At 37.0% G+C, this 13,056-nt stretch overlaps 1 protein-coding gene across 16 annotated transcripts in view; it reads right to left on the reverse strand.

Annotated features, from left to right (window-relative positions):
• Positions 1 to 13,056, reverse strand: part of HUWE1 (HECT, UBA and WWE domain containing E3 ubiquitin protein ligase 1) — a 200,872-nt gene that overhangs the window by 52,917 nt on the left and 134,899 nt on the right. For 15 of the 16 annotated variants that reach the window (XM_073227659.1, XM_073227656.1, XM_073227658.1 and 12 more), the window contains 4 exons: positions 12,661 to 12,755; positions 2,905 to 3,096; positions 801 to 1,017; positions 260 to 382 (listed from right to left, as the gene is read on the reverse strand). In XM_073227659.1, the coding sequence (XP_073083760.1) occupies positions 260 to 382; positions 801 to 1,017; positions 2,905 to 3,096; positions 12,661 to 12,755 (627 nt within the window). The remainder of the gene's footprint in view (positions 1 to 259; positions 383 to 800; positions 1,018 to 2,904; positions 3,097 to 12,660; positions 12,756 to 13,056) is intronic. The other variant, XM_073227663.1, reaches the window with a different exon arrangement.

Consider the following 13,056-nt stretch of genomic DNA (forward strand, 5'->3'; position numbering starts at 1 on the left):
ATATACCAGGCACTGAAAACCAAATGAGGAAAAGCAGAGACCCTTACAAAAACCTCTGAGACAGGCTGAATCCCACCCTACAAGGAAGATGGAGATAAAAACAGCTAGTTCCCAGAACCGTGAAAGGGTACAGCTAACGGCTATCTTTATGTATTCTGCTGTCATGAGATAAGTGACTTTGAAAGTTGTGGGCAGCTAAGGCACACAGAAATGACCAAACTCCAAGAAATGCTTCTTTGTGAAGTAACTTGAGCCTTACTCAAAAAGAGCATTATGGCCTCCAGAGCAAAGAAATTTCTGCAGCATGAGGTGATAGGGATACTTCCTCTCATCAAATAGCATTGGCGATGTAAAACCAACTGAACAGATGAAGAATGTCAGCCTGAAAGAGAGAAAAAGCAAAAATTTAACCTTCCCTGAGACAAAGAAGCAATGGAAAATTCACATAAAAGTTAAGAGTAAAACCTAACATTGCACTGAAGTGACTGACTAGAGAGTAAAACCTAACACTGCACTGAAGTGACTGACTAGAATTCAGGTGGGTGACTAGTCTGGTTGTTAAGATTTCTAAGGTTAAAAAAAGGTGATAGCTCTTACCTATGAACAAATACAAAGTTACTGAATTACAGTTTGATTATCAATGCTTTTAAAAATTTCTATATTCTAGACTAGGTAGAACCAAAACAAGTACCTTACACTGTATTGTGGTATAAATCTAAGTAAAAAAAGCATCTCCAAGTGGCTCAGATCCATTTAAGCAGAGAAGGAACCAACTGGATTCCGCACAAGCAGAACCTTACCTGAAGCGGGGAGTAGGTGTATATGGTGGAGGCTGCCAAGATAAGCCCTTTGTGAGGAGCTTAGTGAGGGCAGATGCTGTTGATCGAGCAGCAGGTGTTGGTGCTGTGGTAGTGCTGGCAGCATGATGGCTCCTTCTCTGGCGGACAGGAGACCCCACACAAAGTTTAACAAGGAGTCCAAATAGCTCAGCAAGTGCTCGGCCTAATCTAGAGGAAGCTGGAACCCAAAAGTCAGAATGTCACTTAAAATGCCTGGAGAACTTTAAAATGGCAAAAATGTTTGTGTCTTAGACCAGAAAAGACCATATATACTATATACAATATATAGTCTGATCACAGTATTAAATATATGGTCCCCAGAGGAAAAAACATTGCTAATAAAGCATAAACATTTTCTAAAGTGACTTTCTTAAGGTGTTAGGTAGATTCTAAGTGTTTCAAATTTTCATCTTTGTAGATGTTTTTTGGTACATATTGTTGAATCAAAAATGCAGAATGTAAATATAAACATATAAAAGGAAGTATTTTCTTTCCCTTCTCTTGTATGTCTAAATGTGTATCTGGGTGGTCCCGTGCTTTTCCTACAACATTTATCTGTACTTTTATGTTTCTGCAATGAATACTACTCTTAAAATCAAAAATGAAAATGCTGTCACAGAATTTCTAAAATAACACTATTTCTTCATGATCCAGAGATAAGAAAGGCTAGGTCTGAATGGAAGTACATCTCTTAACTACGTAAATGCACATATGAACCTATTGTGAAACACAGGCTCTACTTGAGCTGGCATTACGTACCATACCCAAACTTAGTAAGTTTTGAAGTATATGGCATAAGAAGAAAGAACAGGCCTTTCTTCTTCTTAATCTACCCAAATTAGGATTTCTTAATTCTAATTAGGAAATAGGCTACAGATAATTATACTGCCTGGCTGGAGGTTGGATATGCGCAGATTCTGAAACCCAATATATCCAAACATTAAGTTTGTACTTTTTCACTACTGCTTTCAGGTGAAGAAATAGCAAAGTGGCTCAAAGGAAAGCAGCAAGGATAAGGAGGGGGAAAAAAAGGCAAGTAACCACAGAGAGGTAAGGCATCAAAAGCACGGGCTGAGCCCAAACAGAAACCCCAGAATATTTCAAGGTCACAGTAGTCCAAGAGGTCTAACAAAGAAAGGGGACGTAAATTTTCCTGGATGGCCAATCTTCCTTCACTTTGGGGTTAGTGGTGTTAGGCCTCCAACTTAAAACAAAAGGAGTAGAATTAAATAAGTTGGAACAGAAGGTTCCAGCAGGTTCAAAGTAAAAATGGAAAGACTATTTTTTGCTGGATTTTGGGGAGAGCTCCAAATTCTGAGGAGTTATGTCTTCACTTTCCTCTATATATTAAAGTGTCAGAAAGGGGCAAATAGCGAGGTACACCCAAAATAGGTTCCCCACACACTGAAATCACATTAAGGGCAGAAAGATGGAAAGGACAGATTAGTGCACATCTTTAATGTGGTCTTGTATCATGTTAATGTAGTCTCCATAGAACTACCAAAGTAACTTTTTATTAAAACACAAATCAACCATGTCATTTGCCAGCTATGTTTAAAGGGAGAGAGAGGGGAGGACGAGATTGGGTGAAGTAGCCAGACAAGTAATAGGAAAGCAGAACTTAATACCACAAAAATTAAGAAAAGAGTATTTTGAGGAGGTTGCAGTGAGTCAACTATCATGCTGCAGACAACTGAGAAGGGGACTGAAAAGTTTCCAATGGACTTAGCAAGAAGGAGGTTATAGGTACCCTCGTAAGACATTTCAGTGGAATGGTAGGAGCAAAGGCCATTTGAAGTAGCTGAAGAGTAGGAGGGAAGAAATTAAAGACAGGAAGGTGTAGACAGGGCTTTCAAGAAATGATTCTTTTATCTTTGTGTTTTCAAGTTGTCAGCAGTGTTAGTAGTGTCATATGGTAGACACTCAATAAAGTATCCTGAAAATGAGCTACCAAAGTTGAAACCTTCCTTAAAGGAAAGAACACAGCCATACCAACTCAATTTATTGGGGATTGGGTAAGGCTCTGAAAGCCAGAAAAGGGAGTAGAAAGAAGGGAATCACTCACCTGATAATAAAGGCTTGATTTGCTTGATTCTGGCAGCCATGGCAGGTGTGATTTTAGATTTGCCTTTAGATTCTGAAGCAATAGGTTCATCTGTCTCCATGGGAGCCAGTGTGTCACCATCAAGACCAATGCCTTCCAACAAGCCCTGGGTAGAAGCATCCATACTTCCAGCCGTTCCATCCTGCTCCCCATCTGTAGACATAAAAGGGGAGCAATAAGACCATGGTGAGCCAGCACTTACCTGGTTCCTTCTTTTGAAAGAGTCCCAAGAAAGAGCTAGCTATAGTGCTTGTTATTCTTTAAATGTCCATGACTTCATAAATCTGAAAAGAAAAAATACAACAACCCAAAACTGTCCTGATATGCGCCTCTCGTTGGAGCCCTTATAAAGTAACTAATACGGACATCTTCCAATGAGAGCATACAAGCTACCCTGGAATACTGTAGGCACTGCATGATCCAGGGATACCATTCACATAGACTACAGTGTGCATGGTGCCCCCATGCTGTCAAGGTGCACTTACTAGAATTTTATAGCCTGTTAATAATCTCAAATTGGACAGCATAGACTACTGGAGAAATATATTTCCTAGAATTTAAGATTTTTGTGTATAAATGAGTTTTTTTAAAAAGGCAAACTATAAAACACATCACCAAGTTTTCTTTGTAATGCTCTAGAAAATCCATGGGGAAATGAAATCATCTTTGATCAAAGTTTGTGAAATTGCGGGGAAAAATATGTACAGATAGGTGAGGCAATTCTTTGGTAGTAAGTCTAATTTTGTTCTCTGTTCCTAGTAAATTATTTTTTTCTTTCCTTGAGTTAAATTTGGTATATTCTGACTTAAGTCTGAGATTCTAATTTTTGCTTTGGTCTGTATTCTCCAAAATTAATCTCGGCAGAGGTTTGTGTTTATTTTATTCTGTCTCTACTCTTGTTATACAAGTCCTTATTTGTTGTACTGCTAGTTATAGGTGCTTTATTAGATCCTTAGCATTTCCCTCTTTAATAATCTCGGTACAATTTTTAACCGTATCTGATAGATTTTAATACATAGACCTGTCTTCATTGCTTTACGCTTATCAGATTTATTTCCTCCCTGATGAGGAATATAGGAGAAAAGTTATTACCTAGAAAAGCTGATTTTATTAACCTCAGGCTTTACTATGTTAGAAAATTGTGCATAATTTTCTGCTTATTGAAATTTGAAACTTTTATTAAGATATAACATAAAAGCTATTCTCTAGAATAGCACTAAGAAATAAAGTGTGAGCTTCATAAATAATTTCAAATTTTCTAGTAGCCATATTAAAAAGTACAAAGGAACATATAATTTTTAATAATACACTGTTTAACCCAATATAATAAAAATTAACTGTAATCAAATATAAAAATTGGGATTTAAAATTTTTTAAAAAACAGGAATCCATACTTAGAGTACATCTCAATTCAAATTTTAAACTTCCATTAGAATAAACTATAATCATCTGTATTTACATTTCATACAATTTAATTAAAAAAAGATTCACATACCCAGATGTAAAGCATATTTCAAAGTCTTCCAACAACTGAATAGTGTAATAGTTGTTTTATTTAACTTAACAAAATTAAAAATTAAGTTTTCTACATCTAACCTATAATCTCATCTTAACTACATCTGTAACAACCCTATTTCCAAATAGGTTCACAGTTTTGGGTGCTGGGGAGTCAGACCTCCAACATAACATTTGGAGGGGGGACCACACAATTCAACAGTAACATCCTCCCCTTAACAAGAGGAAAGAAAGGAAAAGTGAAAGATGGGAGACACAGAGTGAGAAAGGGAAGGACTAAGGAGGGAGGGAGGGAGAGCAAAGGAGGAAGAAGAAAATTCTTTATTTTAGTTGTGCTAGCCACATTACAAGTGTTCAAGAGTCACACATGGCTAGTGGCTACCATATTGGACAGTGTGATTCTAAAGTATTTCACAGGCACTTAAAGCAATCATTTCTCATTTTTCACCTATGAAATTAAGCTTCTGAAATTTAATCACATAAAAATTAAAGTTCTACCACACTCTTTGACAGAATTAGTTCTAGGAATCAATCTCACATTTGCATACAACTACATAAAAGATGTTCATTTCTCAAAATAGCACATTACAAAATTAACAAGGAACAGTTAATTCATGGTACCACCATTACATGGCACTTAATGCTACATGAAAAGAGATATAAGATTATCACAACTATGTTAATAAAAAACATCCTTAAGAAAAAGGATTAGGCAAACACTTCTAAAATATTGTTTTTCTGTGATGAGTATGGGTGATTCTTCTTTCTACATCTTTTATTTATTTATTTATTTATTTATTTATTTATTATTTTTTGTAGATAATTATTTTTTATTGAAGGGTAGTTGACACAGTATTACATTACTTTCAGGTGTACAACACAGTGATTCAACATTTATATACATGATAATTCTAGCTATCAGCTATCACCATACAAAGTTGTTACAATATTTTGACTATATTCCTTATGCTATACATTACATCCCGGTTACTTATTTATTTTACAATTGGAAGTCTGTACTTTTTTTTTTTATTGAGAGGGCATATCTCATATTTATTGATCAAATGGTTGTTAACAACAATAAAATTCTGTATAGGGGAGTCAATGCTCAATGCACAATCATTAATCCACCCCAAGCCGAATTTTCGTCAGTCTCCAATCTTCTGAAGCATGACGAACAAGTTCTTACATGGAGAACATATTCTTACATAGTGAATAAGTTACATGGTGAATGGTACAAGGGCAGTCATCACAGAAACTATCGGTTTTGATCATGCATTATGTATGAACTATAAACAATCAGTTCAAATATATTTGTTTGATTTTTATACTTGATTTATATGTGGATACCACATTTCTCTTTATTATTATTATTTTTAATAAAATGCTGAAGTGGTAGGTAGATGCAAGATAAAGGTAGAAAACATGGTTTAGTGTTCTAAGAGAGCAAATGTAGATGATCAGGTGTGTACCTGTAGACTATGTGTTAATCCAAGCTAGACAAGGGCAATAAAACCTCCACGGATGCAGATTTCTCTCACAACAGGGGGGGTGAGGTTCTAAGCCTCACCTCTGTTGATCCCCAATTTCTCACCTGATGGCCCCCCGTATTTATTTTTTTATTAAAGAATCATTGATATACAATTTTATGCTGGTTTCAAATATAACATATATTCAATATGGTTCAATAGTTGCTCATATTATTAAATCCTCACCCTCTCTAGTGTGGTCATTATCAATCAGAATAGTAAGATGTTACAGAATCATTTATTGTATTCTTTGTGTTTACTATGGTCCCCGTGACCAATTTACAGTGTGACTCCAAATTACTGTGCCCCTTTATCACCTTTGCCCTCCTTCCTCTTCAACCGAAGCCCCTCCCCCTTAGTAATCAGTAGCCCTGGATTGTTGTCTATGAGTCAACGAGCTATTTTGTTCCTTCTGTTTTGCTTTGTTTTTATACTCCAGAAATAACTGAAATGATATGTTATTTGTTTTTCTACACCTGTCTTATTTCACTGAGCATAATACCCGCTAGATCCATCCATGTTGTTGCAAATGGGAGGATTTGTTTTTATGGTTAAATAATATTTCATTGTGTATATGTACCACACCTTTATCCATTCATCTATTGATGGACACTTAGGCTGCTCCCATATCTTGGTTATTACAAAGAGTATGGCAATAAACATGGGGTGCATTTATCTTTTTGAATCACAGATTTGTTTTCTTTGGGTACATTCCTAGGAGTGGAATTACAGGGTCACATGGTATTTCTATTTTTAGTTTTTTGAGGAACCTCCACACTGCTCTCTACAGTGGTTGAACCAATTTACATTCCCCAGTATAGGAGAGTTCTTATTCTTTTGCATCCTTGCCAGCATTTGTTATTTCTTATCTTTTGGATAGTGGCCATCCTGACTGCTGTGAGGTGATGTCACTGTGGTTTTAATTTTCATTTCCCTGATGACTAGCGATGTGGAGCATCTTTTCATGTGCCTGTTAGCCATTTGCATTTCTTCTTTGGAGAAGTGTCTGTTCAGGTCCCCCACCCATTTCTTGATTGGGTTATTTGTACTTTGTGTTTTGAGGTTTATGAGTTCTTTATACAGTTTGGATGTTAACCCCCAATCAGATAAATCATTTATGAACATATTTTCCCATATTGTAGGTGTTTTTTCTGTTCTGCTGAGGGTGTCCTTTGCTCTTCACAAACTTTTTAGTTTGATGTAGTCCCACTTGTACATTTTTTATTTTGTTTCCCTTGCTCGAGTTGTGTTCAGGGAAAACTTGCTCATACCTATTTTGCTATGCTTTCTTCAAAGAGTTTTATGGTCTCATGATTTACATTCAGGTCTTTGATCCATTTGGAGTTTACTTTTGTGTATGGAGTTAGACAATAATCCAGTTTCATACTCTTGCATGCAGCTGTCCAGTTTTGCCAAGACCCGTTTCTGAAGAGACTGTTTTTTCTCCATTGTATATTCATGGCTCCTTTATCATGTATTAATTGATCATATATGTGTGGGTTTATTATCTGAGCTCTCTACTCTGTTCCACTGATCTATGGGTCTGTTCTTGTGCTAGTACAAAACTGTTTTGATTACTGTGGCTTTGTAGTAGAGCATGAAGTCAGGGAGAATAATACCCCCAGCATTGTTCTTCTTTTTCAGGATGGCTTTGGTTACTCACTGTCTTTTTTGGTTCCGTATGAATTTTACAACTATTTGTCCTAGTTCACTGAAGAATGCTGGTGATTTTGATAGGGATTGCAATGAATCTGTAAATTCCTTTGGACAGGATGGTCATTTTGACAATATTAACGCTTCCTATCCTTAAGCAAGGGATAGATTTCCTTTTACTGATGTGTTCGTTAATTTCTCTCATGAGTGTCTTATAGTTTTCAGAGTGAAGGTCTTTTACCTCCTTGGTTAGATTTTTTTCCTAGATATTTTATTCTTTTTGATGCAGTTGTAAATGGACTTCTTTTCCTGGTTTCTCTTTGTGCCAGTTCATCATTAGTACATAGGAAAGCAACAGATTTCTGTGTATTAATTTTGTAAGCTGCAACTTTGCTGAATTCAGTTATTAGTTCTAATAGTTTTTGGTGGAGTCTTCAGGGTTTTTACGTCATCTGCAGATAGTGAGTTTAATTTTTTCCTTACCAACCTGGATGCCTTTTATCTCTTTGTGTTGTCTGATTGCCATGGCTAGAACTTCCAGTATTTGTAGAGTAAATGGTGAGAGTGGGCATCCTTCTCTTGTTCCTGATCTTAGAGAAAGCTTTCAACTTTTTTAAAGTATGATGTTGGATGCAGGTTTGTCATATATGGCCTTTATTATGTTGAGGTATGTACCCACTATACCCATTTTGTTGAGATTTTATCATGAATTGATACTGAATTTTGTCAAATGCTTTTTCAGCATCTACAGAGATGATCATGTGGTTTTCATTGTTCCTTTTGTTATGTGATGTATGATATTGATTTATGAATATGGTACCATCCTTGCATCCCTGCAATAGATCCCACTTGGTCATGATGGATGATATTTTTAATGTATTTTTTAATTCATTTGCTAATATTTTGTTGAGGATTTTTGCATTGATGTTCACTGGGGATATTGGTCTATAATTTCCTTTTTTTGTGGTGTCTTTATCTGGTTTTGGTATTAGAGTGGTCCTGGCCTCATAGAATAAGTTTGGAAGTATTCCCTCCTCTTCTACGTTTTGGAAACTTTAAGGAGGATAGGTATTAGCTCTTCATTAAATGTTTGGTAAAATTTACCTGTGACGCCATTGGGAACTGGAATTTTGGTTTTAGGTAGTTTTTTTTGATTACCAATTTGATTACATTGCTGGTAATTGGTCTGTTCAGTTTTTCTGCTTCTTCCTGGGTTAGTCTTGAAAGGTTGCATTTTTCTAGGAATTTGTCCATTTTTTCTAGGTTGTCCAATTTATTGGCATATAATTTTCATAGTTATTCTCTAATAATTTTTATTTCCCTGGTGTCTGTTTTAATTATTCCCTGTTTCTAATTTTGTGTGTGTGTACTCTTTCTCTCTTGTTAAGTCTGGCTAGGGGGTTATGTACGCTGTTTATTTTCTCAAAGAACCAGCTCCAGGTTTCACTGACTTTTTTCTATTGTTTTATTCTTCTGTATTTTATTTATGTCTGCTCTGATATTTATGATGTCCCTCCTTCTACTAACTTTGGGCTTCATTTGTTCTTCTTTTTCTAGTTTCTTGAATTGTTGAGTTTAAACTGTTTATTTGGTATTGTTCTTGGTTTCTGAGGTAAGCCTGTATTGTTAGGTACTTTCCTCTTAGAACTGCGTTTGCTGCATCCCACAAGTTTTGGGCTGTTGAGTTTTTGTTTCCATTTGTCCCTATGTATTGCTTGATTTGTTTTAATTTGGCCACTGATCCACTGATTATTGAGAAGCACATTCTTTAGCCTCCATGTGATTGCAGACTTTTTTTGTTTTCTTTGTGTAACTTATTTCTAGTTTCATATCATTGTATTCTGAAAAGGTGCCTGATACCATTTCAATCCTTTTGAATTTATTGAGGCTTTTTTTGTGGCCTAGTATGTGATCTCATCTGGAAAATGTTCTATGTATACTTGAGAGGAATGTGTATCCTGCTGCTTTTGGGTAGAATTTTCTCTAGACATCCTTGAAGTCCATCTGATCCAGTATATTTTTCAGCGCCTCTGTTTCCTTATTTTCTGTCTGGTTGATCTATTGGTGTGAGTGGTGTGTTAATGTATCCTAAAATGAATGTGTCGCGGTCTATTCCCCCCTTTAATTATGTTAGTATTTGTTTCACATATTTAGGTGCACCTATACTGGGTGCACAGATATTTGTAATGGTTATATCATCTTTTTGGACTGATCCTTTTATCATTATGTAATGTCCTTGTCTCCTGTTATTTTGTTTTGAAATCTACTTTGATATAAGTACTGTTACTCCTGTTTTTTTATTATTTGCATGAAACATCTTATTGCATCCCGTCACTTTTAGTCTGTGAATGTCTTTGTGTCTGAGTCTCTCGTAGGCAGCATATAGATGGGTCTTGTTTTATTATCTATTCTGCCACTCTTGTCTTTTGATTAGTGTGTTCATTTACATTTAAAGTGATTTTCGACAGATTTTTACTTATTGTCATTGTATTGTTTTCTCTGTTCCTTTCTTCCTCTCTTATACTCTTTCCTTGTTATTTGATGGATTTCTCTAGGGTTGTGATAGGATTTTTCTTTTTCTTTCTTTCTTTTATTGTGTTATCTATTATAGTCTTTAGGTTTGTGGTTACTAAATTGCTGATTACTCTATTTCAAAGACAATCTAAAGGTACTTTTCTTTTTTATTCCTCCTTCACACTTCAGATAAAGATGTCATAATCTGAACTTTTTGTCTATCCCTTGACTGACTTATTTTGTGAGTTGTTGATTTTGCTTCTTCTGTTTTAATTTTGTACTTGCTTAGTAAGTAATTGGTCTACCAATTTACTGTGGGTTTATTTTGACTGGTGTAAGCCATTTTGTTTTAGGAACATTTCCATCTACAGCAGTCCCTTTAACAGATCCTGTAGGGCTGGCTTAATGGTGGTGAATTCCTTCAATTTTTGCTTATCTGAAAATTGTTTATTCCCTGCTTCAAATTTAAATGATAATCTTGCTGGGTAGAGGATTCTTGGTTCGAGGTCCTTCTGTTTCAGTACATTAAATATATCCACTCCCTTCTGGCCTGTAACATTTCTGCTAAGAATTGTGATAACCTGATGGGGCTTTCCTTATAAGTAATCCTTTTCCCCTCTCTGGCTGTTTTCAATACTCAGTTCTTATGCTTAATCTTTGCCAATTTATTATATGTCCTGGTGCTGTCTTCCTGGGGTTCCTTTTGTTAGGGGCTCTCTCTGCTTCCATCACCTGAGTGTATTATTTCCTTTCCCAGACTGGGGAAATTTTCAACCATTATTTCAAAAAAGAGACTTTCTATCCGTTTGTATTACTCTTCTCCTTCTGGTACCCCTATTATGTGAATATTGTTCTTTTGGATTGGTCACACAGCTCTTATTATTCTTTAATTCCTAGAGATCTTTTTCTGTTACACTGTTTTCCTGTTCCCTAATTTCCATTTCATTTATAGCTCCTTCCACCTGTGATAATCTGCTATTAAATCCCTCTATTGTATGTTTCATTTCAGATACTGCATTATTCACCTCCAAGTAGCTCTTTTGCAGGTCTATATTTTTGCTGAAATCCTCCCTGAGATCTTGAACATTTTTCTGTAGATCTGTGAGCATGTTTATGACTTTTACTTTTAAATCTTCATCAAGATTGTTGATTTGTTTCATTAAGCCCTCTTTCTGGTGTTTTGTCTTATAGTTTTGCTTGGAACATATTCCTGTGTTTTTCCTCATTTTGTCAGGGTTACTGTCATTTTGTCAGGGCTTCCTCATTTTGTCAGGGTTTCTGTGTTTCTTCCTATGGAGTAATAGCTTTATGAAGGAGGTACCCTCTAGAGCCCAGAAGCTCAAGACTCTTTACTTTCCAGTGCAGGAGCCCCAGCTGTTGGCGTGCAGTGGGCAGGGTTACCTTTTGTGTCTGGTGTGTAGTGGTCTGATTCAAGGTGGGCAGTTTGCTTTGGCCATGCCTTTGTAATCAGCACAGAAGTCTGTGCTGGAGTTGCTGTGGGCAGGGCCACCCTCTGCCCAGGCCTGTCGTGTAGGACCCAGCACCCGAGGGGAGGAAGGAGTTCTTGGCGCTGGCTCTTGAAGGCATCTCCCCTGCTGGGCTGAAACAGAGTGAAGAAAGCCGGGAAGGTCTCCATTTGTCCTACCTGGCACCAAAGTCTGACACTACTGCTGGACCAAGTGGGTTGTCTGCTGGCTGCATGCACAGGAAGGAGCCTCGGAGCTGCACAGCCAGCAAGGATAATGGAGTGTCTGGGGCTTCTGAGAGTTCCTAATCATTTGCGCTGAGGGCGGCCTGGGGAGGTATTGTCCGCCTGCCCTCTCTCTGGAGAAGAGAACTCCATCCAACACTCATCCTCTAGCACTCCTCCTGTTGCTGGGAAGTCTTTTAAACTGCCCACTTTGCTTTTGTCTCAGGGGGACAGATGGAGTGTGCCTGTTCTCTGCCAGTGGCTGAGATCTCAGCCTTCCTGAGTGTTCTACCTGTCTTTGTTGTGAGCCCCGCTAGTCATCGGAACACTATGTAATGTGGGCTTGTGCTCCCAGAGCAGATATCCAGGGCCAGGTGTTCAGCAGGTCTACGCTCCTACCCACTCCCTATTTTGTTTCTCCAGCCTGTGGGCTGGGGTTGGAGGAGGGCATGGGTTCTGCTCAATTGGCTTTCCACTTTATATTTTTCAGTGAGGTCTTCTCTTCTTTCCCAGGTCATTTTCAGGTTTAATTGTATTTTCATGTTTTATATATTTTTGGGAGGTGGTTTATGCCATTCCTTCCTTCTCCACTGTCTTTTTCTCTGTCTCACTTCTTTTAATTTTTACTGTGTATATACTTTTATAGAAAAAATGATTGAAAATAGTTTAATTTAAAAATAATTAAAAGTCAATGAAAGGGCAAAAACTGAGGACTACAGATGATAAGCTAACTAAATTTTCACAACAGACCTCTGAAGACACAGAGACAAAACTTGAGAGAATTAATGACTGAAGATTTTAGTTTCTTGGAGTTACCTGATCTTTTTCCGCCCTGGATCGTACCTGCCTTCTCATCCTTTGGAACTAGTTTCTGCATGTCTGCCTGGCCAAATTCACACCCAGATGGTAGGCTGCAACAAGAGAAACAGTGAACAAAAAAATCCTACTTGCTGGCTTATCTTCTTATGTTGTGCTTGGTCTCTAATCCGCTTGGCTGACAAGATCCTTCTTACAGCAGTTAAGTTAACCTAATAAAACATGTACAATGATTGAATTCCTGAGGGTTTCCAACTCAACTCTTTAGATCTGGCTAACAGTAAAACCAAATTTTAAACACCTACCATCCTGATAAGGAATAATTATGTGATCAGCCAATGATAAACAAGATGACACATTTGTTAAGCAAGTCCCTAGGCTGGTAAGTGCGAATGA

This window comes from Manis javanica, chromosome X (genome assembly GCF_040802235.1).
Source record: "Manis javanica isolate MJ-LG chromosome X, MJ_LKY, whole genome shotgun sequence".
In the NCBI taxonomy this organism is placed as follows: Eukaryota; Metazoa; Chordata; class Mammalia; order Pholidota; family Manidae; genus Manis; species Manis javanica.